Source organism: Meleagris gallopavo, chromosome 19 (assembly GCF_905368555.1).
Source record: "Meleagris gallopavo chromosome 19, MGAL_WU_HG_1.1, whole genome shotgun sequence".
Lineage (NCBI taxonomy): Eukaryota > Metazoa > Chordata > Aves > Galliformes > Phasianidae > Meleagris > Meleagris gallopavo.
In genome coordinates, this window is record NC_139422.1 from 8394817 (window position 1) to 8422797 (window position 27981).

Below are 27981 nucleotides of genomic sequence, written 5' to 3' on the forward strand. Positions count from 1 at the left end.
CATCCAAGTGGATAATTACTGCTGTTTATAATGAGCCAGGATGGAGGGGAAATAGCTGCAGCTTCTCTTCCTCAAGTTGTTAATGCAGCTGGAAGGTGCTGAGCTCGCAGTCCTGCCTTCAGCCCCAATGCCTGCCAAGAGCAGTGCTGCACCCTGTGCCCACCGGCGCTGTGAGCTCCAGGGAGAGCTCGGGAAGTTGGGCCTCTTTGGTACAGAGCCTCACCCAAGAAGAAACTGTTACTTTTCAAGAAGGCATATTTTTGAAGATGTGGTTTTATCTGTGCAAAGGCTCTGTGGCAAGCAAGAACACAGCGCAGTGAAGCAGAGACTGAAGAGCTGAGTGAAGTCTCTGCTTGCAGAGGTGACAGCTGCTGCAATAACCTGGGCCTTCACTTCAGCAGGATTCCACTGCCACACACCTTTGTTTGCCTGTTCCATAGGGATGGCAGAGGGAAGAATTCAGCCTGTCAAATGTTTCTGATGCAAAATAATGGGAGGTGCACACCAGGAGGTATTCCTGCTCCTCTGGTAGCTCAAATCTGTTCTCTGCTGTTGGAGCAGCATGGGAGAGGGCTTGGAAGGAACTGCTCTCTCTGGCTTCATGACCTTTCTGTTACAGGTTTTTCTTTTGTTATGGTTGTATGTTTCATTGTAGGCCCCTTCTCCTGTGAACCCCAGTGCCCTGGACCGCACTGCTGCTTGGCTTTTGAATATGAACATGCAGTTTTTAGAAGATGAAAGCATTGACCCAGATTCCAAGCACAGGGATAAGCTCAGGAATAAGGACGAGCTCAGCCAAGCAGAAAAGGTAAAACCTGATTGGATTGAATCAAGTTTCTAAATAGAGAGAGGATTTCCTTGAATGTGGTTGAGCTGCAGCTGGGGGCAGGCCGCCCTGCGCTGCCCCACAGAGGCTGTTGGGCTGTTCAGCCCTGCTGCTCGCAGGGCGCTGCTGGGGATTGCCTGGGAGGGCTTCACACACTGACTGCAATTGCCCTGATGGAAGCAAGTGAGAAAAGTGGGAGCCAGGAATCAGGGCTGCTCTGTAGCATCACCTGGTGCCAGCCAGTTGCTTCCCCCTGGCTGCAGGTGAAGAAGGGCTTAGAAAATAAATTAAATGTACCCAGAGACCAGAAGTAGGATACTGGCACCCTCCTGTCTAATTGCAGGGATGTGCAGCAAGGAGCAGCTCCTGTGGTAAGAGACTGTAAGGAGACCTAAAAATTAAGTCCAGATTCTGGTCTTGGATGCAGCACTGGGGCTTGGTGTGACATTGCTGATGCAGTGATACTGCTCCAGGCTGTGTGGGGTCTGCCAGCGAGTCAGAGCCAGAGGGTTCAACTGGAGCCCCCAGGGCCGGAGGGGCCCTGAGTTGCTGCAGAATTGGCACTTCTCAGCAGCCTGGCACTGTAGGGTATCTGCACTTGGGTATTTGGGATGTTTCCTAAACGTGCTTTGCTACATCCCAGTGACCAAGTGCTTCCAGCAGGTCACGCAGGCGGCAGGCTTCTCCCTCCCTGAACTGTTTTCCTGTTCTGCAGCACAGACATTTCTGGTTTTGTAGCTTTCCCCTTCTCAGTCATATCATTCTGGTGCTCTCACCTTTAAGAGGCAGAGCAGGGAGTAGGAGGTGGGGGCTCCCCCCAGTAGTATGGCAGATGGGAGAACTCAGCCTGTTTTTATGGGTTCTTTCCTCCTTGGGTATTCCCGCAAGCACAGACACGCACTGATCAGACACTCAGCTCTGTGTTAGCTGACATTATTTGCACATGCATAGAAATTGTGAATGTGACCTAAATAGAGACACTAGTAGGCAGCAAACGAAAGCAGTACATCCAGATCCGTGCATTGTGCACCTGTGTTATTGCTGCATTCTGGTACTGAAGGGCTTCAGAGAGGTTTGGTGCTCCTGCAGTTCTGCAGCGGGGTGGGTGTCCCTCAGCCCAGCCTGGCTGCCTTCTGGCCCTGTCTGGGCTCCCATGGGCAGCAGAGCTCACCAGCACCTGCTCTAGGAAGCTGAGGTCAGGGTTAGGAACTCATTTCTGCAGCAAACTGATCCCTGTCCTAAGGCCACAGGTGTCCCCCATACCCTGGTGTCTCACTGCCACGCAGCATCTTTTGTTACTTTGCTGTAAAGTCACTGACATCAAAGATCATCATTAGCATAATCTGTCTTCCCATTACTGTAAGACCTGAATGGTAACCAGGAGTGAGACAAGTGTTGTAGAGACAGGAGCGACTCCCTCGGGCTCTGAGGCCTCTCCTGCTATCACTTACACTCTTGCTGCTCTTATTTTAAGGCTAGGGTAGGTATTTAATCTTTCCTGTGTGAGCAACTCCCTTCTGTCTCACTTCAGTGCTTCTGTGCATCTGTATGGGCATCTTTGTTTCCCATCACTCCAGTTCCACATGCAAACTGTGTCCTTTCAGTGCCTCAGTAAAAGCTTTGCTAAAGGAAAAAAACAGCGATCTGTTGTGCCATCTGTGCCCAGTTGGGAGGAGCTTACGGCCCCTTCCTACTCAGCCTTTAGCCGTCAGGAGGCCCCTTGGCATCACACGTCTTCAGCCTGGAGGAGCTGAGCTCAGTCTGCAGTCAGTTGGGCAGAGGATTTTCTTAGAGCAGTGCTTATGTGAGCTGGGGCATAGGGCACAGTGGCTGTGCGTCCTCTCCAAAGAAGCTGATCTGGCAGGGAAGCTCCACAGCAGGATTCACAGCATCAGGATACAAGGACATTCGTAAAGTGAATGCTTCACGTGGCTGGAGATGGCCGAAGGGCAGGGCTCTGTTTTAAGCTACTATCAGTTCAGGATTCAGCGTGTTCCTCTTTGCACTTATGCAACTCCTGTGGCCTTGTAACTGCTCTCATGGCCCAGGTGATTTTTTTTCCAGTCTGACTCACAGCTCCTCACAACATCAGGTGTGTGTTAATTATTCTGAGGTCATTACAGTTAAGAGTTTTTAATAGACGGTTTTCAAAGATAACTTAGAAATTAAAGTCCTACACAGATTTGCACTGAATTTTCCTTTAGCAAAGTAAGTTGTGTTGAATGCTCTTGAACAGCTGAACCCGGCTTTGCTGAGTCAGAAAGCTGTTTTTGTAATTGCTGTATGTGATTCTTCTGTTGCTGCTGTTTAGCTTCAGCTGTGTAACCGGCACAGCCTGTGGGGTCTCGGCTTCATGCAGCAGTTCTTCTGGGACTGAGCCCTGGCTTGCCATCTGCTTGCAGGGTTTGAGATGTGGGGCTGCAGCACTGCCCCTGCCCGCTCAGCCCCGAGCTGCCCCATCCGGGAGGCTGCTGCACTTGTGCTTTCAGCATCTCCAAAGCACTCCTGTTTATTGATACAGGCTGAAGAGCTCGCGCATTAACCCAGAATCCCACCAGTTCAGCCTCTCCTGCCTGTGTTTAGCCCTGTGCGTAGTGTGAGGAAGGTGCATTTGCCATTCAGTCACTCTAACCTGCTTTCCCCATGTGAACTGCTGAACTCTGCTAACAGCCCATTCTCTGAACGTGCCAGCGCCGTGCCAGCCCTGCAGGACGCAGCGCCGCTCCCAGCACAGCATGGAGAAGACCGAAGAGGAGGTGTCGGCAAGCAGGGTTATCTGATATGGGTTTGCAGCTAGGAGAGGGGCAGTGGGGTTGTGGGGAAACCCTGGCAAGGGCAGAGCCGTGCGTGATGACACGCTTCAAGTGTTTTCTCCTCCTGTCTGTCCCCGCGTGCTGTAGTACCAGCAGGACCTGGTGGTGCTGCAGGACAAGTTGCGCATCTCCAACAAGAAGCTGGAGGAGTACGAGACACGCTTCAAATGCCAGGAGGAGACAACGCAGAAACTGATGCTGGAGTACCAGGCCAGGCTGGAGGAGAGTGAGGAGCGGCTGCGGAGACAGCAGGAGGATAAGGAGATCCAGATGAAGGGCATCATCAGCAGGTACAGGGCAGCTGGGGGAGGCAGCAGGGCTGGCATTAGCGCTGACCACGCTGTTCAGTCCCGCTAGTTTCACCTTACCTGAGCCGAGCCACGTCTCTGCTTTTAATCAGCACTCACAAAGGAGTCTTCCTTCCCTGGCCTTAATCACTTAAGCTCTTGGGCAATGTGCACTACAGTTGTCTAGACAAAATTAATAGCCAGAAAAATGATGCACTGAACCATTGGTTTGTGTGTAACAGCAGGTGGTGGCAATGCCCATGTCCCTTTTCTGTTTGAACACACAGCTGCTTATTGTGAGAGCATCTCAGAGTGCCTCAGTGTTGCATTCTCAGCTGAGGGCTCAGACCTTGTCTGGATGCTGGAGGCTGCAGGCTGGGGTCTCTACCATTTCACACCTCCTCCCACATGTTGCAGAGGTGCATATCAGCCTTCATCCAACTAACGCTGTCCCTGCCCTTTCGCTGAGGGCCTTTAGAATACTTTTTTTTTTCTTATAAAGCGTGCATTTCACAAAGCTAACCCGTACCACAGGGAGACAGGAGCTGCAGGCCTGCAGGGTCCCCTTTCCTCCAGCTGTCCCCAGCTTTCAGATCACTTCCCTAAGCAGTACAAAACGCTACAAAGATGATACACTCTGCATCTTGAAAACATGTTTTTATTTTCTCGTCTCTCTGGCTACCAGGCTGATGTCAGTTGAGGAGGAGCTGAAGAAAGACCATGCAGAAATGCAGGCTGCCGTGGACTCCAAGCAGAAGATCATTGATGCACAGGTGAGTCCCTGACACTGAGGACTGCAGCACTCTGGGGTGACTCTGCCAACATGCAGCCTCCCTGCTGTGCAGCAGCACTAGATCCAGTGCGGTCAGACCACGTCCAGACCGCGTCAGCACAAAGCTGCAGTCAGTGACAGGGTGGGTCAGCCCTCAGCAGGACACTGTTCTATTGCCAGAGTAATTTGCATTTTGCAGCTTTTTGCAGCCTTGCTGTTTGGCAGGTAATGTGGCGATGTGGGGGTGACAGCAGGCCGAGCAGCGAGGAGATGGTTGGAGCAAAGTCTTGAGAAGGGCACAGCCAACAGAAGGGCAGGGGAATGATAGACAAGAGGAGAGCAAATGCACAGAGCAGGGAAGGAAAGCATGCCTGCAGAGCAGAGGGAGCAGAGGGGAGGAGGCAGGGCATGTAGCTTGGAGGAGCATGGAATGGCAGTGCCAGGGGACTGACCTTGTGCAAATGGTCAGCACGTGGGTGTCAGCACCCTGCTCCCTGCAGGGATGCCCAGGACCACGGTCAGTCTGTGCAGAACTGTACCAGGGCTGATGGAAGCGCAGTTAGTGGTACAGATGAGAATGGCAGAGGGGCATCAGATGATGGTGGAAAATACTGTGCTTGGAACAAAGAATCTGAAAATACAGCCCATCATCTTTTCATTTGTTTAGGCAGCTTCAGGTTGTGGCTAGATGCTAGTGAATTGTAGGCTTTCTCTTAATGACCGTATTAATCTCTTGTGAGTCACCACTCATGACTAATTTACTGTATAGCTAATTATAAAGGAGATGAGATGGTGGTAACTTTGCGAAAAGAATCACTGTTTTCCTGTACAGTAATTTGTTCCAAGCCAGTAAATCAGCACATGTTTCCTGCTGTGCTAGGGCAAAGCCTGGCAGGTAAGGGGGAGTGTGGGGCACACAGCTGGGGGCTGCAGCCAGCAGCACCTCCTCCAGGCCCTGCACTGTTACCTGTGCGGCTCTCACCAAGCCTGTATGGTGCGCAGTTTTCTGCTTCTCATCATCTCACACTGTGTGTGATCCTTGGAGTTACACAGGCAAACTGCTGTGCCCGTCTGTGTTGTTTTCATTCTGCATGCTCACAGCAGACAGCAGGAATGTGCAGGCATGGCAGGATCAGGCTGCAGCACAGCAGCTCTTGTCCCCATGATACTGCACTGGACCCCTCAGTGTAATCAGTGAGGATAAGCTATGCCACCATAGCCATCCTGGGAGGCCACAAGTCATTTAAGGCATTTATTTACACTAACAAAATCAATTAAACACTGACAGGAATAACCACCTTGGGAGAGAACTATGCTTTAGAACAGGAATCTTATCGTCTTCATAGCAGCTGCAGTTAGAGCAAACAACACAATTTCTGTATCACTGAAAAATTAGAAAAAGTACTTTATCTCCATTTTGTTCAATTAGAACATAGTATGATAAAATTAATTCAGTGCAGATTCTGCTTGTTTAAAAGCCTGATGCGCCAAAGCCTCCATGAGGCTTGGGAGTAGGGCAGAAGCTCTAACAGGGATCTCCTGTAGCCAGAGCTGCTCTCTGAATGGAGTCAGGGCTGCAGAACTGCTGTCCAGAATCCCTGCAGCCATGCAGAACTCTGGTGCTCTGCTGCAGATGCTTCTGGAGCTACCTGCAGAGAGGATATTTATTCCTCATAGAAGTAATCCTCAAATTATGTCCTAACTCAGAATTTCAGAGGCTTTCACTCCAGTGAAGGAAACACAGGCTTTGTGCAAACCTGGCACAGCACAGCCCAGCACAGTTCTAATCCAGGCTACAGCCACAGCCACGCAGTCTGACATGGAGCTGTGGGAGGTTGCAGAGCACCATGCCCCAGCATCAACTCAAGCTTCTGGCTGGGATGCGGCTGCTACCAGGCCAGCCTGGAGCACACAGCTTGCAGAGATGTCTGCTCACCTGGCAGCAGCAGGGGAAAACACAGGCAAAGCCATTTGCAGACCTACTATCAGCAGTGGGCTGCTGTGGGGTACTGGTCCCAAAGGCCCATGGATGCTAGCTCACAACAACCTATGGAATGGCAGAAAACAGTTCTCCGTGTGTTTCCACTGACGGTTCCCTCTGTCTGTTTCTTTGCAGGAGAAACGCATTGCTTCATTGGATGCTGCCAACGCACGGTTAATGAGTGCCCTTACTCAGCTGAAAGAGAGGTACAGCATGCAGACGCGTAATGGGATCTCCCCCACAAACCCAACTAAATTGCAGATTACAGAGAATGGAGAATTCAGAAACAGCAGTAATTGTTAACCCCGGAGGGCGCTGCCGCAGGAGGAGGCCTGGCCAGAGAGACCGTGCAGCAGCAGGTGTGAGCCGCGGCTTCAGAGAACGGCTGCTCTCTCCCCAGAGAACCCAGCTCCTTACTGCGGACGGCGCGCTTGACTGAGCCTTTGTGGGAGATGCTAATGCCAGCACATTGAGGGGACGGAAAGATCAAGTGTGAGATGAGTGGCATAAGGAAATAAGATATATTTGAGAATTGCTGTCACTGTTGGATTTAAATCAGTGTTTAATGTTTAAACAGAAGTAACCTTTTCCTTCCAAGCTGCCCAGAGAATACACCTCCTCCTCCCAACAGGGAGTAACGTCCTTGCCGCTGCAGTAAGCAAAATGCAGGGAGCTGGGCAGGGCCTGCAGTGGGCAGCACCCTCAGTACAGGCAGCACATGCTGGACAAGGGCTGGCAGGAGCCTGGCCTGCTCCTCCTGTGCCTCCCCCTGGAGCACAGCCCCATCCCCAGAGCAATCCCTGAGCCTTCGGCCTTCCTTATGTAGCTTTTGTGCTGCCACTGACTTTTGCAGTGGGGAGCTGTCCAGAGGGCATTTGCACAGCAAATAAGAGTTTAATTAACTCTGTCCATACAGGGACGGTCAGGGCTCACTCAGTACAATGTGGGGCCACGTAGGTGCTGCTGGGGCTGTGGGGCCTGGGCAGTCCCTATGAGCAGGACAGGCCCCAGGCTCCTGTGTCAGTGGAGGGAGGATCTGGGCCCTGCAGAAGGATTTCTTGGTTCCACTCCCAGCTTCTGCTCTCACAAACACTGGGGACAAATCTTTGTAAAGCAATAGTTTCAGGGCACTGCGTTCCCTCCCACACATATAACCACAGAACAAATTAAAGGTTACCTGAGCTTGCTGTCCCCAAGCTGTGAGTGAGGTGCAGGGTCTGGATTTGCTGCTGGTGCCCACTGTGGAGAGGGGGAGTGCCAGGCTGCAACATGGCCAGATTCATGCTTGACAAAGAGTTCATTATGGGGATGTCGTGCTCTGTGCGGAGATTCTTACTGTTTCTGGGGAGGAAAAAAAGGCAAAGAAACAAGAACGGCCATGAAGAACCATGAAGATCGGTAATTGTATTTCTTTTCTTTCACAGTATGCATTAGAAAAAAAAAGAGCCCATTTTCTGGAATACTGTCCTCTTTAAATTGGGAATGAGCACTGCATGGAAATTAACCGGCTTGAAGAATGTAAAACATGGTCATAAGGGAGTAACCAACAGGAACAGCAGCCACCACCGAGAGCCCCCTTGTCAGGAGCACTGTGCAGGCATAAGCCAGGATTAGACGTTCCAGCCCCGGCACACACAGACATGTTGCTCAGCGGAGGGGTCACCTCCTTAACGGGGGATTGTGCCGCTGACCTGCCGCCACGGTGTTCGTTGGTTTGTGGTTGTTCAGTTAGTCCTTCACGACTCCCAGTCTCAGAGCAGGTCACTCGGACCGAGAGCCAGAGAGATTTCTCTGAGACACGGATGACAGTGTACAGTGTACAGGACATCTGCCTATTCCTCCCACTAAAGTTTAACACACTGCTGACCGCCTGTCCTAGCTCCTCCTGCCACGTGTAAATGTACAGTCAAAGGTACTAGGACGTTCACTGAGCTCTGCACAGCTTAGGTACCACCTGCAGCCTCGCCGGGCTGCCTGAGCAGGACGTGATGTGCCATAAGCTCTGCACTGCCATGCTGCCCCACAGCTGTAAGGCTCACTAACAGCATCTTTCCTCATGCAATTGCTTTCAAAATTTAAGATGATTTTTTTTTTAAATTTTTGTAAACGTTTGTCTGTTGCCTGGAAGCCCTGGGCCAAGTCTGGTGCGGCTGCAGCTGCTGCAGCTCCGGTCCTTGGAGGAACAAACGCACTGCTCTGCATTGAGGTCTCTGCACGCCACCAACGCCTGCAGAATGGTGCAAGTACACAGAGACCCCAAAAGGAGCTCCTCAGAGAAAAGTAATCACTAAGTGTTTATGCCAAGTACAGCATGTGGAGAATAGCACAGATGTCTTTGAAGAACTTGACACAGATGACAAGGTTACAACTGGAGAAAGACCCAGACAGGTTAGGAATACACAGGGTTATGTGAACAGTTTGGTTCATACGCATAACTTCTGCTGTTGTCTTTATATACATGATAAGAACCCTGCTAAAAAAGACTTTTAATCTGTTCCTGCTCTGAGATGTATTTTTAGAGTCAATTGTTTCTGAGCTCCAAAATATTGGTGTTGGGAGAGATGGAAGTTCAACATAAAGGAATGGAAGCACTACAGGGCAGACGCTTCACAGGCAGTGCTTCCATTTGTATGTGGACAAAATCTGGGGGTGCAGTCAGTGCCCTCTAAGAGCTGGAAGAAAGACCCCCCCACACCACAGTTGGTTAGTGCTGAAGCAAAGTGCAGTAAATCTGCTTGCCCCCCCCCAGCCAAGGCACTGCTTTTATACCACCATTCCCCTTCCTTTTTTCTCCCCAAGAAAATCCTGGGTAACCTCAAATGTGCACATCACTGAGCACACTGTCCTGCTGCAAGAGCAGGCTGTTCAAGTCCTTCCACAGTGAGATACTAAAATATAAAATCTTCCAAGTTCCAGTGCCAATACCTTCCGGAGTTGCTCAGTTTCCTAAGCCAGTATGAAACAGAATTCCAATTAGAACGAGATCTTTTTTCAATGGAGCTTCCCCAGCCCCTTGTTCCTGTGTCTCCTTACTCTGCAAGTATCAATAACTGGAGCTAAGTACAACTCTCCCATGTCAGGGTTTGGGGAATAGGTTTTAAGATCCAGGCTCAGCTCAGTTCTGTTACTTCTGTTTGTGTTTCTGTTATTTATAAACTGTACATTTGTGTGTGTGTGTGTGTGTGTGTGTGTGTGTGAGAGTGGCAGTGCCAGGTACCCAGCCGCAGCCCCAGCCCTGGTTCCTGGCGTAGCAATAGCAGAGGCAATTAATTGCAGGAGGTGCTCACAGCACCGCGGTGAAGCAACCACTATGCGTAATGTTTTGTGATCTGCTCCATTTTCTTTTTCATTCTTGCGCTTTCTAAAATAAGAGGCTGTTCTAGTGCAAACTTGTCAAAGTGTAAACAAGACTAAAACACACTCAGATTTTTATCTTAATACAAGTCTTAATATTTTTTGTAAATGTTTTCAGTGTTTACTGTAACGTATCTATCTCACTAACGGTTGTATATAGTAATTTACTTCTGGTGCTGCTGCTTATTTGGTCAAGATTTGGCTGTATCTCACTGCTGTTCAGCAGAGGTGGACTTCATCTATCTGGCAAATCTGGATCCAGCCCCAGGTTATGATTTCAGCCTCCTCCCCATGGGGTACCTGAGGGAAGGGGGAGCAGCCAGGGATCCAGGTTTGAGGTTGGCCCACCTCAAGGATTCTGTTTTAAGAGTTATGATTTGGGGTTTTGTTAATCTGTAGCAAACAATTCTGGAAAAAAAGAAAAAATGATGAAAACTTTGTGTAAAGGGGGATTAAATGGACTGAACGATACTCTGGGGTCTCTGCAGACTCTGAGTACCATCCTTTCGGACAGGGATTATGGCTCAAGTGCAGTGCCAACTAACCGGAGGGACTCAGGTCCTTCCCCATGCCAATTAATACTACAGCACAGTCACCAGCCCCTTTTGCACCAGATTAAGCAAATCCTGCTGCCATCCAAAGAGTCCTGTGTCACTCTGCATTGTCATTTGAGTCTGGTTGGTTTTGTTTTCTGCTTTTAAAGCACTGATTGCACTGTGAGAACATGCTGAGTCCGCCGGCCTGGCAGCCAGCCCGCAGGTCGCTGCAGGGCGCAGGACATGGCTTCTGCTGTGAATATTCCTGAAGGGAGAAGGGACACAAGAGGACCTGAGTGAGATACCACAGTCTGCTGGGAGAGCAGCCCCCAAATTGCGTCCGACGCTGAGAATGCCCATGGGCTTCTCCTGTTACTTAAATCCACACCAACATGCAACATAAAACACACTAAGGTCTGATCCAGGACTCACAGCACTCTGCCCAGTGTGGAAAGTGTGGGCTCGTAGCCACCACCACTCCCCAGCCCTAGAGGACACTGCTCAGCCACAAGGCTCGCCTGTGTGGCCCTGTCCTGCTCGGAACCAGCTGAGCCCTGGGCCAGCTCTGCAGGGCTAACTGGCACCTTTTCCCTCAAGGAATATCAGAAGGGATGGGGAGGTAGGAGATGATAGAAGCATGGGCTTTCCAAACCAAATCCAGTCTTGAGAGCATTATACAACATTCAAAAACAATCATGCTTTGAAAAAGGGTGTCGCGTTCAAGCACTGACTTCACAGGTTACCTGAGCTGTGACATTGCTGTAAATTCTACGTGGTTCTGCATCAGCTGCCAGCACCCCGAAGTGCAGTCTCCATGTTCACATATTCCTTTATCATACATCACTGTGTCTTAAGATATACCTCTCTCTGTATATCTGCTTAAGCTGATACTTGTTCCTGATAAGCAGTCGCTATGTTTTATATCCTCTTATAAAGAAAAAAAATCTTTTTGTAAGTATGTTTAAAAACAAACAGAAAAAAAAATGCAAAGTGGAAGTGTTTGCTGAATCTCCTTCAGCTCCTTTTAAACTATGTAATAATGTACAGAGAAAGTTGTTGGTGTTCAAAGAAATGATGTGGCCGTGCAATTTATGTACATTTGCAATTAGAAATATTAAAGATTTATTTAGATATTTTATATAAGTGCTCCAACACCTCTGCTCAATCCTTTACAGGCTACAGTCCCCTTGCCAACTCCGTGCAACCACATCCCATCCACATCCTCTGCTCACAGCACATCCCAACCCTCTGGGGGGGTGGGCACAAACCCCGTGGGCTGTGCAGAGCTGCTGATGGCAGTGTGTCAGTGCTCAGGCGCCAGAACAGCCCTGCAATCCCAGGAAAACCTCTGTCCAGCCACTGGCAGCCCTTCTGCCCAGCAAAGTCACCATGCCCCTGGGCACGTCCCTGCTTGTACGGTGGCCCTGGGTGTGTGGTGAGGAGTCGCCGGTGTTGTTCCTGCAGCAACCACCATGACCTGACCCAAAAGCACTGGGACGCTTCCCCTGTGCAGTAATGGCAGGGCTGGGGCTGCCTCACTGCTCACTGGGCTCCCAGCACCACACACCTCACCTCTCAAAGGCCCCTTCCTGGCTTTCTCATAAAAACAGCAGAAAATGTAGAGAACTCATTAAAACCCCAGGTAGCATCAGCACCTCTGCATCATTAACATCACCATAATTAGCTCCTCCGAGAGAGGGGAAAAGACAGGCTGATGGCATCAAAGTGAGTAGAGATGCAGAGAGTACCTGTGGCTCTTCCCACGTGCAGCAGCTCCCACCCAGCTGGGTACTGGCTATGGGCTCCCAGTGGCACTGCCTCCCTCTGTCCTGCTCCACCAACGCCAGCAAAACCACAGGGCTGAAATCCTCCCTGTGAACTCACCTTCCCCTCAGCTCCATCCTGACCCCATCGCAGCATTTGCTTCTATCACCTGCACTCAACCACGGCTGCCCTGGGGATGAGCCCAGCGTTCAGCCCCTGCGCTGGCCACAGGCTGCACAGAAGGGAGCACTGCCACTGCAAGGGCTTGGAACAAAACAAGTCCTGCCCTCCCTGCGCAGCAGAAACTGTTTGTGCTGCCAACCCAACACAAACTGCAGGAAGTCCCAGGCATCCCACAACATACCTGACACCTCTGTACCCTGGGCACAGGAAGTATGGTCTGGGGAAGGTTTGAGCCTTTTACACATGGAGTTTAACCTTGTTGGCTTTGAAGGTCAAGAAAGGAAAATCTCTCAGAAAGAAGCAGCAGCCCAGGAAACCCAGGGCATCAGAGTGCGTCAAGGAGAGATTAGTCAGTAACACCTTGATTTGAATAAAACCTCTTCAGCATTCTGTTACGGCTTCATCAGAGCAGAGCTCAATTCTCAGCTGAAAATACCCAGAACAGCTCCGTGTGCTGACAGCTTTCAGCATTGGAGCCTCCCAGCCCCTGCCTGCAACCACTCCCAGCAGGCCTGAGTGCAGCGCCGCTTGTCAGAAGGGCAAGGCTGGGAGAAGTGAGGCTCAGAATTGCAAATCAGCAGCCAGAACAAGGGGCTGGGAGGCTGGGGATTGCCAAAGTGTTTGCTTGAGCTTTTTAATCGGGAGAGTCATTTTAGCCCAAGACTCATCAGCATTAATAATGTTCTTGTAATTGCACCCTTGCACAGCCGTATCAAGTCCCGTTATGTCAGAATCAATGGGCTGCAGACTGCTCGTGGTGCCACAGTACCTCCACCCCAGTGCAGGACCAGCACAGCCTTAGCTCTAGGCAGCCCTGCCCCACTCCACCGCCCTGGCAAAGCTGCCCTCCTCCCCAGATCTGTGCTCCCAGAAGCTCACTGGCCAAAGAACAGTAAAACTCCAGGGAAGTTACACGTGGGTGCCACTGCCCTTGTTTTCATGAGGGACATGCAGCTGGAGCACACCTGCCCCATGGCCTCTAGCAAAAGAAGCCAAGCAACAGATCTGCCTCCCCTCTCTTCTGCAAGCAGCCATCCCACAGGTGTCAGACCAAGCCCCAGAGCAAACGCTCTTTGGAGATGCAATTTGGAGCAGCCAATACACAAATCTCCAAAGCCTCAGCCCTAGACATAGGGAGCAGAGCTGCTCCCTGCCAGAGAAGTCAATAAAAACAGGCGAGCAGAAAGGAGAGGGCTGGAAGAACAAGAGTCATTAGTGGAAGCTTGTTTGTGCTAATTAGATCATTATCTGGAAACTATCGATGTTGCTATTTCAGCACCTCTTGCTGTTTACAACTTTATTTTACCCATGTCTACCAGGAAAGCACTTCCTGCTGCCAACCCTCCCTCACTCAGTGCCCTCCAGCATCTCCCCAGCTCCGTGGCAGGACAGGGAAGAGCACAAAGGCTCCCAAATGCAAGCCAGCTCCAGCGCCCCAACACTACCCTGAAATACCAATTAAAAACAACGTTAGCAGGGAAGGAGATTAAAGCCAGTGAGCTAGCAGTGTGGGTGCAGCAGGAGGTCAGTAGAGCAGGCTGCACACTGCTGTCACTTAACGTACCGTGTCACCTCTGCCTGGCTCCATTAGCAGCAGAGCTGCTCACAGCCTCAGGTTTGACTCACGCTGCCTTCACTCAGAGGAAAATGTTTTCCAGTTTGTCATTATATGCCCTGCACTATTATTGATCTTACAGAGACACTGTACGAGGTTATTCGGTTATTAAAAAAGAGGTGAGAGGAAGAGAGAAAGAGATTTGGACACCTGTAGGATCTCTGCAGTTTCCTACCCGGCAGCAAGCACGGTGCCACGTCACATAAATAATATTGATGTAGGACCTTAACATTATCAGATTTTCCCATTGCTGGTGTGAGCTGTAATTGAATAACCCTGACCATTTGATTTTTCACATCTTTGAGGAGTAAAACCTGAACAACAGAGATCCCAAGCTGATTGCTTTTGATTTATTACAGTCAATTTTTTTCTACCTGGAACCCATACTCCTCTCTCATCTCTCTGAGCTAAGAGAGAGCAGTGAGACTTGGACTGAAGAGGACAAACACGAGGCCAGAAACTCAGTCTACAAACTATAAACTGGGAAGTTGGGCTTGGAGTATGTGAAGGGCATTCCTACTTTCACCTGCAATGGCGGCTGCAAGCAAGACTACTGCTCTGTCTGCGTCACTACAACTGCCTTTTGATTTTGTCTTTCACAGCATTTTTGTGCCAATTCTACACTATACTTGTAGGAAAAGAAAAAAGAAAAAAAAAGGAAATTAGCACTCACACAGGTGAATTTCTTTCTGTCATCAGACTGCAAAAATACATCTCCCAAAGAGCCACTTCAGGCACAGGTGATGCACTGCCTCAGTGGGAGGGGACAGCCATGGCAGTCCAGCTTCCTTCCCACAAAATCCCTGGAGATGTGGGGAACCACGTGGCCCCATCCTCCCAGGATCGCCCTGCTCCCACTCTGTGATCATGCAGTGCACCAAACGCTCACTCAGACCTCCCAGAGCCCTCACTATGTGTAGCCACGTCAAGCTGCTCCCATGATTAATGCTTGCATCCCTGAGGCTGGTGGCTGTGCAATAATTGCTGTAGGTGCCTTGGAAATTAAGGTACAGCATTGTTCACTGGAAATTATGGGACAAGGCTGTTCACAGAGGTACAAGATCAGAGTGTAACTGGTATGCCAATAAAAGGCACGGATGGCGGAGCTGAGTGGACACTGCAGCCCGGTTCTGTGATCCACGTCAGATCCCTGGGCAAGCTGAGGCGTCAGCAACATAAGAACCTGAGGGACTGATTCTAAGGAGGATATCAGGATGGGAATATGGAGACACTAAGCTGAATGATTGCTACCCTGGGTCAAGACTTGTTTTTTGACCAAATGCTGTCCTTTGGGTGAATTTTGCTCATTATGCACTCATTATAATACCCAAGCACACCTCCATCCAAAAAAACTACCCGCCTCCACAGTGCGACCACTGCTCACTGAGCAACTCTTTAAAAACAAGGTGAAAGAATCTTACATCAATCAGAATAAAGGTATGTATGATAGAGTTCCTCAAGCTCCACCTATATGGTAAGAAATAGTATAAAAATAGCTTAAGAGAGGGGGTGTCAGGGAAGATACCACCACAGACAAGTCAGACACAGACCATCTCTGACTTCTGGGACCAGCCAGTGGTTAATGGTGAGACTGGTTAATCTCACATACTTGGTAGAGAGTGCATTTATACGCATCAATCCAAAAGAACTTGTAATCTGTTGCTTTAATAAATTGCACTGTTTGCTAATCTAGCTGTAAGAGCTCTCTATCCAAGCGTGCCTCAAACTCTGCTAATAAAGAGAGGCCGTGTGAACCCATTGGGATGTCACCAGACAAATCGGGCAGTAATGCTGAATGCCACCAGACAGACTGTGCATCACTGTGAATTTAACCACTAACTCCTCTGATAGCTGAGGACAAGATGGAATGTACACAAGGGGTTATTTTCTGCCAAATTACGTTGCCCCTTAACACACCAGTGCAATAGGAATGCACAGAAAGGTCAGCATGGCTCTGCTGCACTCATGAGGTGTGAAGCAAGCCCGTATTTAGCTCCTCCTGACCTTTCCTGCAGAGCTCACCTGCATCCCTGGGCTGAGCTCTGGTTAAAACACCAATGCACAGCCCCTGCTGCACTATTAAACAGAAGCGTACTCAAATAAATCACCTCGAACTTAGAAGATGCCAGTAGCTATTAACAAACACCCCAGGCCTATAGGTGAATGTAATTCAATATGATGTGCTTGGGCATGCAAGGTAATAGGTTTCAGCTGAATACCATGTGATGCAATCTCTTCAAGAGGAGGTTAAATGAGGCTGAGACAGGGACCAGATGGATTTATTTGGGTAGTGGGTTTTTTTTGTTTGTTTTTGTGTGCATCTGTCTCTGTGCTTAAGGTGAAGAGAAAGTAAGGAAAGCAGCAATAAAAACATGAGCTCTGCTACACACAACTGGGCAGGACTAGCACAGGGCTCAGGTCTTCATCCTGCTGAAACAAATCAAGCAAGCAGGACTATCCTGCCTTTCTGCACTTTCATGATCTGCTACTGCTGGAAGCCTCTACTGTTAAGTGAGCTGATTCAGAAGAGAACCATGATTTCTCCTCCCAGAACTATGAATTAAAAAATTTAAAAAAGGAATAAGCACCTCTCCCACACACAAAGAAAGCTGAAAACAGTAACTCTAGCAGCAGTTAGACACAAAGAGAGGCAGCAGTGATCTCACTCACATTTTTAGGACAGGTTTCTCATTACTGAACACACCTGAGCACTTGCAACAGAACCTGAGTGCACTTGCAGGCAGAGGCATTAGCAGCCACACCAGCTGGCACCTCTGCAAGTAGGCATCAGCTACAAAACCAGCCATTACCCGAGAGCACCAAGCACTCAGCTGGGGCGCTGCTCAGAGAGGTTTGCACTTGCTCAAATGTGCAGCAAGAAGCAAGGCAGCCCAGCAAGAGCAGCAGCCTCAGTAACTGGCCCTGATTGAACTGCTGCAGATTGGCCTGCCAGAGCCACCTCTGTTAACCACTGTGCAGAACGCTATCGAGGATTTACAGTAGTTAAATCAGGAAGTGAATAACCCACATAACTAGACAGTAAAGCACAATGAGGCATCGGGCTAAGCAGCTTGGGCCAGTGGTAGTCAATGCCTCAACACTTTCATTAAGAATGGGTGCAAATCATCACCTGGAGCACTTCACAGCCAGCAATCCCAGTCAACATGAAGGAAAGCTCCACACCCCCAGGCCCAAGGCAGGACCACCAGTACAGCAAGAAGATAAAGCTGACAGTCAGCAGCAGGGCTGTAAGAACAGAGCATCTCTGGCCTGGCCTTACCTAGGGCAGCTGACCCATCTGGCATGAGCTGCAGGGCACTATAAGAGGGATGGGCACAAGGCTTGCTTCTGGCAGCAGCTGGCAAGAAAGGCTTCAAGGAGCCCACTGCAGGGAGGGCAGCATAGGGCTACAAACATGCATGGCCTCAATCAGAGACAGCAGTTATTCCTAAATCCATTTCTAAATGGAAAAAGTACTCAATAAAAATCATAGCTTTAATTGCTATACATTTTTACAGCCATTTTTTAAGGAAGGATATCATAGACTAAGGCAACCATGCACAGACCTGTTTGTCACAGAAATTGGAAGTCACAAAACTGTTTGGACAGTGGCAGGTGCCTGGCAGACTCAGTCACACATCAGAAAGGCTGCAGATAACGGCAGGGCAGCTGGTCTCCTGTCACACAGATCCCCATTACACAGCCTGCCCCAAAGGACAGCTGGAACAAAGCTCTGCCAGAGGAGACAGAAGGAGCTCCACAGTCCCATGTCTCTCCTTGCCAGCGCCGGCAGGGAGCTGGGGAAGCTCAGAGCTCTTCAGCCAGCCTTTACACAGCTCCCCAGAACTGGTAACATCAGGGAGAACCACAGAGTCCAACAGTCTAATTTCTGGGTAACACCAAAAATAAGCACGACAGGGAGACAGAAGGTGAGAGTTTGGTTTTCACCTCCTTCGTAATGACAGTAATGGAGAAGCAGGAAGAAAAAAGCAAAAGCAAAGAAAAAAACTTGAAGTTAAAAGCTGTGACAATAAGAGTTTCAAGAAAAATAAACAAAGTGAACTACTTTGATTAAAACAGAGGGCAACAGGTGAGCAGAGGGCAGAAAAAAAAAAAGACTTTTCTAAAGATCTGTTTATGTTCCACTAAAGATCACTCACTCTTCCAAGGAGCAGCAATCCTCGGGGCTCCTGCCGCCTCCTCCTGCACTCACTGCTGTGGGCTGCAAAAGGAAGCCAGATTCTTCCCCTTTTATCTGCACGGATTCCCTCAGTCCAGGACTTGTTAGCAGAGCATTTCCTAACAGCACTTACAAATCACTACTGAATTTGTACCCGTTTAGCAGTAACCGGAGCAATATTACTGGAGATACGTGCCAGCACTGCCTGGCTTTCCGGCAATCCTCGGTGCCAACCCCACAGCTCCGCCTGGCAGCACCGATGCAGTAAAAAGGCACCTCCGTGCTTCGCGAAGCTTCCACCAGCTCTACACGTGGCAGAGCTCAGAGGCGGAACACAGCCCAGCGCCCAGCACCCCGTGTGCCGCGTGCTGCAGCCTGGAAGCCAAGGGCCGCCCGCCCGTCACTGATGGAGAGCGGTAACAACTGCCACGAGTGACCTCCTCCGCTCAGGGACAACCGCTGACAAACACTGCTCTCGTAGCTCTCTAGCACGTTAAATACACGTCATTAAGTAGTACTAATACGCGTTTTATTCAGTAGTCGCTATCCCAAGTTGGCCCTCGAGGCACGCGTGCCCCAGCTGCCCTCCGCCCGCAGAACCGATGCTCACGTCCCGCCCGCCCCGCCGCACGGAGCTCCCCGCGTTTCTGCCCCGCTCTCACCTCAGGCGTTCCGGGCTACTTTGCGGCTCTCCGAGCTGCGGACACCGAGATTGCGGAGCTCCGCGCCGGTTGGGCCGCGTCCCGCAGGAGGTCCCGACGCTCCCGAGGGCGCGGACGCAGCGCCGGGGCGAGGAGCAGCTGCGCGCTCACAGCCGTTCCGTGCTACGACCTCGGCCGGGATGAGCGCCCAGCCCGGGCAGCTGAGCTGAGCGACTCGGCCCGCCCTGCACAGCCCTGGGGAGAACGCCGCGAGGGAGCGCGTGTCGGCATCACGCCGAGCGGCCCGAAAGGACTCGTTTGTTGTATTTCGTGCTGTGCTTTAAACGACTGAGAGAAGCAACGGACGGCAGAGCAGAGCGGCGGTCCCGGGCCAGCGCCGAGCCATACCCGGGCGGGAGCGAGGCCGCAGCCAACGCCGCTCCTTGCGGGACACCGCGCCGCCCGCGGGGCTCGACCTCCGCCCGCACCGACCCAGCAGCACCGCGCTGCTCCGCCGCACCGACCCAGCAGCACCGCGCCGCGGGGGAAGGGCTGGGAGCGGCGCGAGGCGGCGCTGCGCGGGAAGGCGGTGGAGGCGCGCGGCCTCCTAGCAGCTGGGCCGGCTCCGGCCTGCACCTGGACCCGTCAGGGGTTACTTTCTGTAATCTGTCTCATGAAGAGTAAACAGGAACAAAAGCTATCCGCAGCCCGTCCCGCAGTCAGCCCAGACAAGGGCTGTTGGGGTTTCCACAGAGCACGTAGCTGGGGACAAAGCATAATGCAGGGTGTTGAGCTTTACCACCATTTAAAGCTCTTCATGCTATCCCAAAAATAGGGCTGTGGAGCAGCACGGGGCAGCCGTGGCCGTGCCTCACACGGTGGTCCCAGCCCCCTGTCAGGGTGCCATAATTTTAAGGGTTTCATTTGTTGAACATTTGTCACCTATAAAACTCAAAGAAAGGAAGCCCATGCTCTGGAAACCGCCATTTCCATGACAGACTAAAGCCAGAGGGCAGGCACTAACCTAATAAAAACTGCAGAGATCCATCTCATCAAGCAGATGGAAAGGCTCGACTGATGCATAGTAATGCCCCAAAGAGATGAAGCAGGGGAGATTCACCTTCAAAATGAAGACACTTGTCTTCCAGAAAACAGTGTAGAGCAACGCAGGAAGATAAACTAATAGAATCAAGCAAATAGACCCATCACTTTATTAGGCAAGCTGAAAAGCAAAACTGTGGAATTAGGAAGAAACTCAGTAAACCATGATGGAAAAGAAAACAAATTAGAGGGAACTAGGCAATACTGAGAAGCAGATTGTCACTGTCCATCAGACAAATCAGAGTAAGGTGGGACAGGGCTGGCAAGGAACAAAGAGCTGTCACCATGACTGATTGCAGTGCAGGTGGTGAGGCTCCTGTTTCATACATGCACAAAAAAGCTAGCAGGAATGAGAAGTCACTCAGTTGGCAACACTGAGCAGGAGATGTCATAAAGCTCCTTCCTTCTTTAAAGCTTAAGGGCTGTGAGCACAAGCAAGCACAGAGCTGGTCAGAGCGCAGCTCCACATTGCTATGGAAGACATGTTGCAAGAAAACTAGAACTCCTGTCACAGCAGGCGGGAGCAGCAGCAGAGATCCAAATCAGGCAGGATCCAGCCAGCAGCTGCTCCTCTGGCAGCTTCAGCATCACACAGCTCACACAGCTGGGAGCAATGTCCTTGTCACACCATACCATCTGCAGAGGCCCCAGTCTCTTCCAGCTCAGAGCATGAGAGCATGCAACTACCCTGTTTCCAATGAACTAGGCAAAGCTCAGATCAGAGGAGGATGAGATCCCTCCTCGTCACAAAGGTTTCCACACTGCATCTTCCATCTCTTGGAAGAGGGCTCTGATTACCTGATGATGGGCTTAACACAAAATTAATGCATGGGGAGAGCAGGGGGAGGAGAGCTGCAACTGAGAAGACAAACTCTGAAGCAGGTGGACTCGGGTCTCACACCTGAGCAAGCATTAAGTGTCTAATTAGCTCAATACCTCCATTTCAAAACCGGTTTTGAAAGAAAGTTGCTAGGAGTGCATGGCAAGTAAAGCAATCTGGGCAGAGAGGGCAATTCCGTTTCAAGTGTCAAATCAAGTTAGAGGCAGAAGACAAATTTCAGCCAACTCAGGACAAGAACTCTATGCAGAATAACATCTCACATAACTTGAAGTCAAACAGGGAGTCACCCAACAAATATAAGCACATTCAGGCAAGAGACAAGCCTGCAGGGAGGGGAGATAACTAGACTGCAGTTCTGTACATATTTGCCTCAAATCTGCTTTAGATGTTCAGGTGTTTTACTTGAATTTATACCCAATGTGTCTGATAACAAGAAAGATTTCACTGGTATGTAATGTTTATATATGTTCATAAATGGAATACTGAATGCTATGTTATTCTCTGAAAAGATTATATTAAAAATACTATTAAAAAATGCTTGCCTACCTTTCATATACTGTTTTCTCCTAGAAAGCTATTTCAGGATGAACAGATTATCAGTGCATTAGCATTCATATTCCAAATTCAGTATCTCTGGTCACTTTCTTGTGTTTGCACAGACCACTAACTTAAGGGCTATGTGAAATTGCTTTGGATGCTAAATAATATTGCAAGGAAATTGCATTACATGGGAGGGAAGAGAAATGTGACTTCGTTGTGATGACTCTGAAGTACGCTTCTATTTACTGCACTTTCCTCCCTCCCCCATCAATTTTCCAATTAGATAAATGTATGAGCACTGAGTTACTAGAGGCAGATAATTAAATATTTTACCTATTCCACAAGTGGCTCTTCATATTTGAAATAGGAAATAAGAGTATTCTGCATCAGCCTGTGTATGCACAGGTTATGAAAATCTGTATGAGATCCAGAGAATATAAAGATCTCCAGTGCTCTTTATATACAATAGCTAATTTAATCCACTGATATCAGGGTAACTTCTGTAGCAGCCAAAAAGAGAGTATTTTAGGGCATAGACTGTACTACTTGAAAGCTCCAAAGAAAAGTATTCACATCTGTACTATTTCAAATCCTAGTCTTCTATAACTCTGTCTTTACAGGACATCAATCACAAGAAGAGGGAAACTGTAAGCTATTTTCTAGTAACACACTGCCAATCGCAAGACAAATGTCAGATGTCACAAAATGAGAAGTAACCATTTTTCAACTTGGGAATGTCTTCAAATATATTACAATGAGACTGTGAAAAAAAATGACCCTTTCAGCTTCGTTTGTTCTGACAGCTGCCAGACCTCAGAGTTTGACATTTTATCTTCATACTGCAATAATCCTTATGAAACTTAAACAAGGCAGAGGGCAGTGGCATTATGTACAAAAAATTACAAACACTGAACAAAACCAAGTGTCTACTACTGCTCTTACTTGTGGTACAGAAAAAGAAGGAAAAGAGAAGCAGCTACTCCCACAGTTGTTATTATAATACATGCTAGGTATTAGATTCTTGCAAGCCAAGTTTGACTTCTGCGTTGCAATGCCATGCTCCTGATTGCCACTTGGGAAAACAGCATGCTGTTTAAAACAAAAAAAAAAATCAGGAAAGTAAATCCTAAACATTCCCTAGAGTAGAAAGTCACTCAATAATGTGTGCATTTAGTCCTTGACATTGTGAGGACACACTGACAACACGATTCCTGTATGGCAGACAATTCTTGTACGTCAGCCACTGGAAGATTCAGACATCAAGATCAGGTCATTTTCTCAAACCAGACCTAACTGCCCAAACATTGTGCCTTCTTAATATTTCGTCATTTTTGACAGTATGACAAACGCTAGAACATGAGTAGATTATTAACGTTAAATAATAAAAGAAAGAAGGAAAATCAAATTATACATTATCATAATAAAGTATGAGACCAGGAAAAAATTGACTGAACAGCACTGATGTACCAGGTTATCTGTGTCCTTTTCAGCCAGTCTGTCTCTGCTTAGCCCCCTCCCCAATAGTGTGATTATGCAACTCACAGTTCATTGCTTGAAAAAATAAGATTACTCTGTAGAACTCCTCCAAAAGAGCTCCAGTGGAGTCCAGCATTCTTGACAAAATATCCTGTTGAATAATATAGATCTAAGTTGTAGAGAGTTGTAGATAGAAGAAAAATGAAGATTATGTGCAAAGTCCAAAAAAATCTGCTCTAGGTGTTACCTAGGTCCAAATAAGATAACAAACACCAAAATAGTATGAAAATAAGCAAACCTAGAATACAATTAGTTTAGCCTAAAGTGACCGGACTGGCCTTCTGGATGGCTTCTGGACCTTCTTACACCTTTGTGCGGTAAGGCTCTTTGCAGCAATAGTGCTTACTACTTGAAGAAAAAACAACACTTCAATCAACAAACATTACTTAATGAAGCTTGGTTGGTTGTTTTTTTTTCCTGTGAATCATTGTGATCTTACTGTTTCTGCAGAAGCAAAAGGATCAACATCTCTCATTTTTCTTTAAAAAGTTAACAGCACTTCTTATGGCAAGGACACGTACAGAGAAGTAGACGTGGAAATATGATGTCAGCGGTTTAAGCTTGACTTATAAATGCACAGCTATGGGCAACGAGCAAATCTGTACCAATACCAACAAGCACAGTCCAAGCAACTGAAATAACAGGATCAAAGCCTGAAGTCTGACCAAAAATATAATCCCAGATTTTTGTTTTCAAAAACACACAACTGGAATTTGCAACTGCAGCTCCTTAATTGGTATCCATGATACATTTAGTGCATTCAAGGCATGTAATTTCGTCAACACAAGTGTGCCTCTCAGGCGGTACACCAATTCCCATGATGTTGGTTATCTTCCTGCTATGTTTTTGTTCCTTGTCTTCACATTCAAAATAAAAGCAGTTTGTCATGTGAGATGCATTGTAGGCTCAGTGGAGAGCTTAAAAAAAATAGTAGCCATTGTGAGGAAGGATCAGTATTTGAGAATGGGACCTTGCAGCTGACTTTTTGAAGAGCATAAGTAGAAAAAAAAAGGAATTCAAGAGTCTTTTCCGCAGCCTGCAGCTTATACATACCTGAGATTAATTCTCAGTTCTCTCAGTCTCTCCCTGCTCCTGGTGAAACAGCACCAGGATGGTGATGACTTCTACAATCTGCAAATTTACCAGCTGCGGCCGTGCGGTTTAGGAGGGGTGCATGCAGAGCTGGCACCTCAAGTCCATCTGTCGGACAGGTAACCACTGCACCTCGGCGCTCCACAACCCCTCGGCCACAAAGCAGGCGCTTCTCATCCAGGGCAGCCAGGTGATACTCACAGAAGTCAATCAGTGATGCCACCTGCTCATGAAGAGGGAGTGACTTGTATTTTTTCTGAGCCAAACAGAAGAAAGCTTCAACAAAGGCTTGCAAACACATTCCTGCAAGGAAAGTGACTTTAAAGGAGATTCATAGCACACAAACATAAAAATATCTCATTTCTGTGCTACCAGCGACAAATGTGTATGGGCCAGGTATGAACATAAAGTTGTGCTAGTTAACATATTTAAAACAGCAGCCATTTACAGTGTGAAAAAAAACAGGGAAAAAAACAAAAATCAAAGACCAAAAGACAAGGTTCTGTCTGCATGTAACACACCTGAGCCCATTCAGTGTCTCAGTACAGCATACGCCCAGGCTGTGTTGCAGACAGCTACTTCACTGAGGCTATTTCTGTTTTTACAAACACCAGCCTGACCAGCAGCCTGAGCCAAACTGGTACTGCAAAGACTGCTTTCAAGATGCTGTGCAATTAAACTGATGTACAACCAACTGTGGTTTCTGTTGCCTCAAATATTAAGTTGAAGGCAAATCAGACACACACTCACATACTGAGCTTCAAGGAAAACATTTTGTTGGTCTTTTTTTTCCCTGTATATCTCCTCGATGTCTTGGCTTGTGTCAATCAAGACTCAAGCATTCTACAATACAAGTTTTATTTCGACTGAATGAAAAACCAACAGCTGAATCATAAGAAGGGAAAGTGGTGCAGTGCCAGAGAATTCTGCTGCGATAACAAACTCTGCCCCTTCACAAACAAGAGTACACTGCACTACAAAACTCTTCATGTGTTCTTTAATCACATCAACCTGATAACAAATTACCACAGCCAACGGAAAGAAGGATTGCATATTAACTCTAATTATTATATTTAAAATGTTAAAATAATGCCTAATTTAATTTTTCCCCTGTAGAACCATTATAGCTGCCCTGTGTTTTAATTGGCTCTCCCAGTTTGAGCATACACTCTAAGAAGATCAGTTTAGGATGAGGTTTGGTTTTTTGCACGTATTTTTTTCTAACAACATTGGTTTATCGATGCTGCAGGAAGAACACCTTTTCTAAATATTACAATTACATTTTGAAGTATAATTTCTCTCAACTACGACTGCAGCTGGGGTCGCTTACGATCTTGGCTGTAAAACAGCTTCCAAGAGAACTGTTGGGTTATCGGAAAGCAGCAGCTGCCAGCTCAGTAAATTATTTTATCAGTCACGGTGAGCTGCAGGCAGAGAAAGCACCTTTAGCAACATCCAACTGCCTGCTCCGTCAGTGACACTCGTGTGAAGCACTGAATGAACAAAGTTGGAAGCTGCTGTTTTACAGCAACAGTTCTCTGTGGGCTACAGCTGGAAGCAGGCCAAATGCAAAGACAACGGAAGAGAGTGGGGGGGTTGCTAAGGAAATGATACCAGCTAACCACATAAACCACACTGAAATCCTAAATGCAAATACTCAATTTCCCATAGGTGTCATATCTGTAGAAAAAACTGATGAGACACCACTGACACACTTGGAAACTTCTCCACATCCGTGAAACTGAGCTTCTTGGTGTTTCAGCAGAGGAGACGTACAGGTCTATTATCTGCAAGGTATACCTGAAGCCAGCCTCAACTGGGAGAGGTTTTTTTTTTTTTTAATTAAAATGTCAAAATAGCAGAAAAGATGAAAGATTATATACATTGAGCTCCAAAATCAGCCTGGGCATCAGTTCAGCTGGGCAGCACAGGAGGGGTTTTCAGAAGCTTTTAGAAGATGTGACTAAACTTGACCCCTCAAGTGATGCTCTGCTGCCCTGGTGCTGTCTACCACATTAATACCTGAGTATTATTCCAGAAATATATATGAAGCAAGTATACTTACTTTAACAACCTAAGTCCATAAAATAATCAGCAAAAGAAACCCTTTAGTGATGTTTTGTAACCACCTATTCTCTTGAGCAAATAATTTGCTTTAGTAACCTGAGGTAAGCACACAATGCAATTTCATATTAAGCAACAGAAAATGGGGCATCCTGGTATTATCTCCAGCATCCAGTACTTTAAAGTCCCCTAATGCTGCATCAATAGTGTGCTGCCACTTAGGACTAAATTATATATTTAAACATTTACAAAACTTAGGTTTGAAGAGGTTTTCATTGCAAGAAATCCTTTCTAAACTTCAGCAGAGGAAATACATCAGAAAGTATCTCCCTGATCTGCACACAGTCAGCTCTGGGCCCAAGGGTTAGCAGTGTGGATCCAGCACTATTACAACCATTTCTCACCATGGGGAAACTAATTACATCTAAGAATGCCTGTCCTTCAGTGTGAGCAGCAGATAGGAGCCAAACTCACAAAAGAAACCACTGACATTTCAATTAGTTTGTTTTCTTTTGAAAGGAATTTATGAGAAATCTGTCTTACAAGACCCAGGAGGGAATGCAGATGAATTCTCCTCTGGATACAGGTAAACTGAATAGAGTTTGTAACTTCAGAACTATACAGAAGAGATTTGGATGGTCTGAGAGGTCTGGGCTTTTTTTTTTTTTTTTTTTTGTGTGGAGCTGAAACCAACCTTCATGTCTATGTATAAAGATAAAAAAATAATCCATGTAATCATATTTTTAAAAGGAAACCAAAAAGATTGATGGGATGCTTATTAAATAGTGAGCTATTTTCTGTAATAAGCAAATATTTTAAGTGTAACTGTCTAACAGGAAGGTGTTTATATTCATTTTCCCAACCACTCAGCTGCACAACCAAGAAGATACGTGATGGTAACAGAGGAAATCACCAGGGGAGCTGGGAATAACATCAGAGGCTAATAAACATTTTCCTTTTGGCTTAAAAATTCTAAAGAATTCTTACTGCTGTTCAGCAAACAGCTTTCCATAGCTGCCTTTCTTGTCTAACATTTTCAAGAAATATATTTTAGTTTAAACGCATTTTCCTAACAGAGAGGTAAATAGTTCAAATGCTGATGTATCACTGGAAGGGGCACACTGAGTATGGGCCTGGCACCTCCTGCACAAGGAACTCCGAGCAGCTGAATGGAAGTCCCAGGACAGGAGAATCCCTGGTGGAGTAGATTCATTTCTTATAGAAGCCTTTTAGCCATATTGAGTATATTCTTACATTGAACATTACAACCCACACTGGATGTAAACAAGTCTAAAAGCGACTGAGGTGACTAATGCTCTTACATGAACAAACAAGCATCATTTGCCACAAGGGGTGCTCGTAGGGAAAGGCACTGCTAATCATCCTTAATAAGAGCCCATTTAATAGTGAGCACCGTGTGAGTTCGTATAGAAATCAATTGTCCTTCCCTCAGCCAGCACAAAGTCAATGAAAATGGGAAAAAAAAAAAAATGAGTATATAGTTGGGCAACTGGGAACTCTCTGGAAAGTAATATGGGTAGTTTTCTGTGTCCCCAGAGTAACCTGTTTGGATGACAGAATTAAATCAAAATGAAGTTAATCATATTTATTTCTAGCTCTATCATAGGTTTTTGTTTAACTTTTTGCTAGACTATGTAAGCTGCTCCAATAAGGACGTATCTTCCTTCACTGTAATTAAGTTGGAAGTTCCACTGGGAATGCTTTTAAATGTTCTCCTGCAACAAGAGTTATGAATGCTAAATTACAAGTGTAAAAGGGGCTTATAGAAGATTTATGCCATTAAATAACTGGAAACTAAGAGTGATCAATTCTATAGATACAGGCAGACTGCCAT

General features: G+C 47.6%; 2 protein-coding genes across 6 annotated transcripts in view; one reads left to right on the forward strand and one right to left on the reverse strand.

Moving 5' to 3' along the window:
* The window catches only part of DAB2IP (DAB2 interacting protein), a 158765-nt gene extending 147053 nt beyond the window's left edge, over window positions 1-11712 (forward strand). Inside the window, 4 exon segments of the mRNA XM_085239155.1 lie at window positions 656-808; window positions 3727-3929; window positions 4612-4699; window positions 6815-11712. Coding sequence (XP_085095281.1) covers window positions 656-808; window positions 3727-3929; window positions 4612-4699; window positions 6815-6982 — 612 coding nt within the window. The 3' untranslated portion in view covers window positions 6983-11712.
* The window catches only part of TTLL11 (tubulin tyrosine ligase like 11), a 50937-nt gene continuing 28893 nt past the window's right edge, over window positions 5938-27981 (reverse strand). Inside the window, exons 9-10 of one of the 5 annotated variants that reach the window (XR_014887227.1) lie at window positions 7857-8020; window positions 5938-6874 (exon numbers count right to left, since the gene is read on the reverse strand). Coding sequence is in view for 4 of the 5 variants with exons in the window: in XM_085239159.1 (XP_085095285.1) it covers window positions 24046-24365 (320 nt within the window). In the remaining variant the exon portion in view is untranslated. Of the gene's footprint in view, window positions 8021-20140; window positions 24366-27981 lie in introns of those variants that run through there. The other 4 variants (XM_085239159.1, XM_085239161.1, XM_085239160.1 and 1 more) reach the window with 4 other exon arrangements.